The following is a 2,791-nucleotide window of genomic DNA, read 5'->3' as shown; positions in this document are numbered from 1 at the left end:
AAAAAGATCCGCTAGGGATTAGTGGGGGGGAATCGAATATCTCTTGGTGGAAGTGGAGATCGGGGCCTTGTCACCCAATCCCAAGCAATTCAATAAGTTTGATTGGCTAGGGAGAGAGATCGGCCGAAAGAGCTTGGAGCAACAATGGAGCTTAGGGATGGAAAAGGTAGTCAACTAGAGGTAGGAGACACACCTTTTATAATGGGGGACAACATCCAACCGTTATCCACTTAGACCAGCCTGCGACATGCGGTACTACCGCTCCAGGAGCGCGGTACTACCGCAAGGCCACGCGGTACTACCGTGGGTGACCACGGTACTACCGCGGCAGCTACAGAGACTATAACATGAGCAGTACTACCGCGGGCACGGTACTACCGCTCCCACCTGTGATACTACCGCGAGGCAGGTAAGTCCTAGTCTGGAAATGGCACGGATGAATAAAAATACATCTGTGCCTACTTCCACGGTCAAAGAGACGATGCAAACTTCCATCACGGTACTACCGTGCACAAGGTGCGGTACTACCGCGTGGGTGCGGATGTAAAAAATTACATCCGCCCCTACTACCGTGAAGCAACGGCACTAGGCCAGGGAACCACGGTACTACCGCTTTGGGGGAGCGGTACTACCGTGGGCACCCGCGGTACTACCGCCGTCGACGTGCGGTACTACCGTGTGGGCGCGGATGTAAAAAATTACATCCGCGCCTACTACCGCAAAGCAGCGGTACTTGGCCAGGGAGCCACGGTACTACGACTCCGAAGGAGCGATACTACCGTGGGCTCCCGCGGTACTACCGCGCAGGGGGCACGGTACTACCGCGAGTGCCTGCGGTACTACCGCTCCAGGGAGCAGTACTACCGCAAGCTCAGCAACAGTAGTCCAGACACTCACATAGAGGATAGACGGGGAATGCTCCAAAGTGCAAGGGAAAGGAGGAGACAAGGAAGGAAACGTGTACATGATGATTCCACCCGAACCTTTCAGACGCGGACCCCCTCTTAATAGTACAGCTCTCCTACGACTCAAATCCACCAAAAAGAAACGTAGAAAAACGCCCTCTTCAATAGTCTTCGAGGGGCACCGAACCGTCTTGTGCCTAGCGATGAAGCAACTGAGAAACTCAAGCTACACGATTAGTCCGCAAAAGCATTGTCATCAATCACCAAAACACTTACAACGATGTTTTGTCTATATATTCACACATGTACCAAGTTTCCGGTAAATACAATTATAGCATGAATAATAAACATTTATCATGAATAAGGAAATATAAAATAACAACTTTATTATTGCCTCTAGGGCATATTTCCTTTAGGCCGTCCAACCCCTCACGCATCGGCGACGCGGGCCAGGGGTGTAGCAAGGACGGCTGCTGGCATGGAGACAGCGACGACGACGACTACACTAAGTTTTACAGGCTCCTCGGCATGTAGAAGGCGCGCGGCGGCAGCACGACGTCTAATAGTGTTTTTAAATTATGTTTCAAATTTTGTACAAATATCAATGGAAGACCTAAATTTCTCCAAATTTGTGTCGTGTTTGGCCGAATTTTGACCGAGTTTGGTTTTTGAAAAACGGTGTCTGGGGTGAGCTTGGGGCGGCGGTTGGAAAACCACCCGCCCCCACGCCGTTTTTTCCGGCAGCGCGCCCCTAGCCGGCGCTATTTCAAGCCCGAACGAGTGGAGATGCTCTAACCCATTGCAAATTGAGCAGCAGCATTAGTTTAGTAGACCAGTGTTATCATCAGTTGTGTGTAAACATACTACACTTGGACACACAATCGGAGGAAACAAAGTCACATGCTTATTTTGTAAGAAGATACAGACAGTACTTATCATGCATGCTAGCAGGGCCGGTCCTGAGATTTCGGGGGCCCGGGGCAAAACTAAAACATGGCCCCTTAATGTATACGTACAAAAATAGTCAATATATGTAAGTATATTGATATGCTCGGGCAAAGTTACAAAGCCACACAACATACAAGATCAACTAATATAATTTTACTAATTATTATGGCACAGTCACAAACCAATAATTTTCTAGTACAGTATATCCTTAGGTAATGTACAATCATTTGATTATCAATGGTCATATTGTAACAATGAACTAAAAGTGTGTCTGGGAAATTATGAGAACAAATCTTGGAGACATGGCTAAAGGAAAACCTATGATTGAAGTGCTCAGACAAGAAAAGTGAGGCAAGTGATGCAGAAAAATCATTATCAATATTTGGACCTACGTTCTCCAAGACATGTATACAAGTCAGATGTTCTTATGCAAAAAGTGAGCAACCATGAGTAAGTTAGTACTGCCAGTACAACGCTCACTTGCGCTAGTTAATACCAACTTAACAGTAAACGGCAAACAGTAGACACCGAATATATTAATCAGCTAGATATTTGAAGAGAAAATGCAGTCTTGCCTTCCGTCAGGGGGCAGCCACCAAGAGCATGGACTTCAACCACGCAGCAGCAGCAGCAGCGACTACAGGCAGGAGCTTTGCCATGAGAGGCAACCTGTCTCCGCGGATGACAACAATAAGACCATCGAAGTTCATAATCCTGATGCCCGCGGCGGATGGAAAGCCGAAAGAACTCAAAGAAGCACGAGGAAGAGCGGACCGGCGGCGGCATCGTGGATAGTCAGATCGGAAGTATGAATCGAGGATGGAATAGGCCCTGATTAACCGCGACCTAACTTTCAGCGTTGCTTCGGAGCGATCTCAGCAGCTGCGCTAATACAGAGCACATTGGCCCAAGCCCAGTACAGAGGACGACGTCCTGGG

General features: G+C 48.3%; 1 protein-coding gene across 1 annotated transcript in view; it reads right to left on the bottom strand.

The window, feature by feature from the left end:
* Positions 1-1,334: 1,334 nt before the first annotated feature.
* The window catches only part of LOC123157592 (L-type lectin-domain containing receptor kinase IX.1), a 4,018-nt gene continuing 2,561 nt past the window's right edge, over positions 1,335-2,791 (bottom strand). The window contains exon 3 of the mRNA XM_044575862.1: positions 1,335-1,464. Within this exon, the coding sequence (XP_044431797.1) occupies positions 1,335-1,464 (130 nt within the window). The remainder of the gene's footprint in view (positions 1,465-2,791) is intronic.

The sequence above is a fragment of the Triticum aestivum genome, chromosome 7B (genome assembly GCF_018294505.1).
Source record: "Triticum aestivum cultivar Chinese Spring chromosome 7B, IWGSC CS RefSeq v2.1, whole genome shotgun sequence".
NCBI classification, from domain to species: Eukaryota; Viridiplantae; Streptophyta; class Magnoliopsida; order Poales; family Poaceae; genus Triticum; species Triticum aestivum.
Note: the sequence above shows the minus strand (reverse complement) of the source record. Positions and strands in the feature narration are given on the sequence as shown.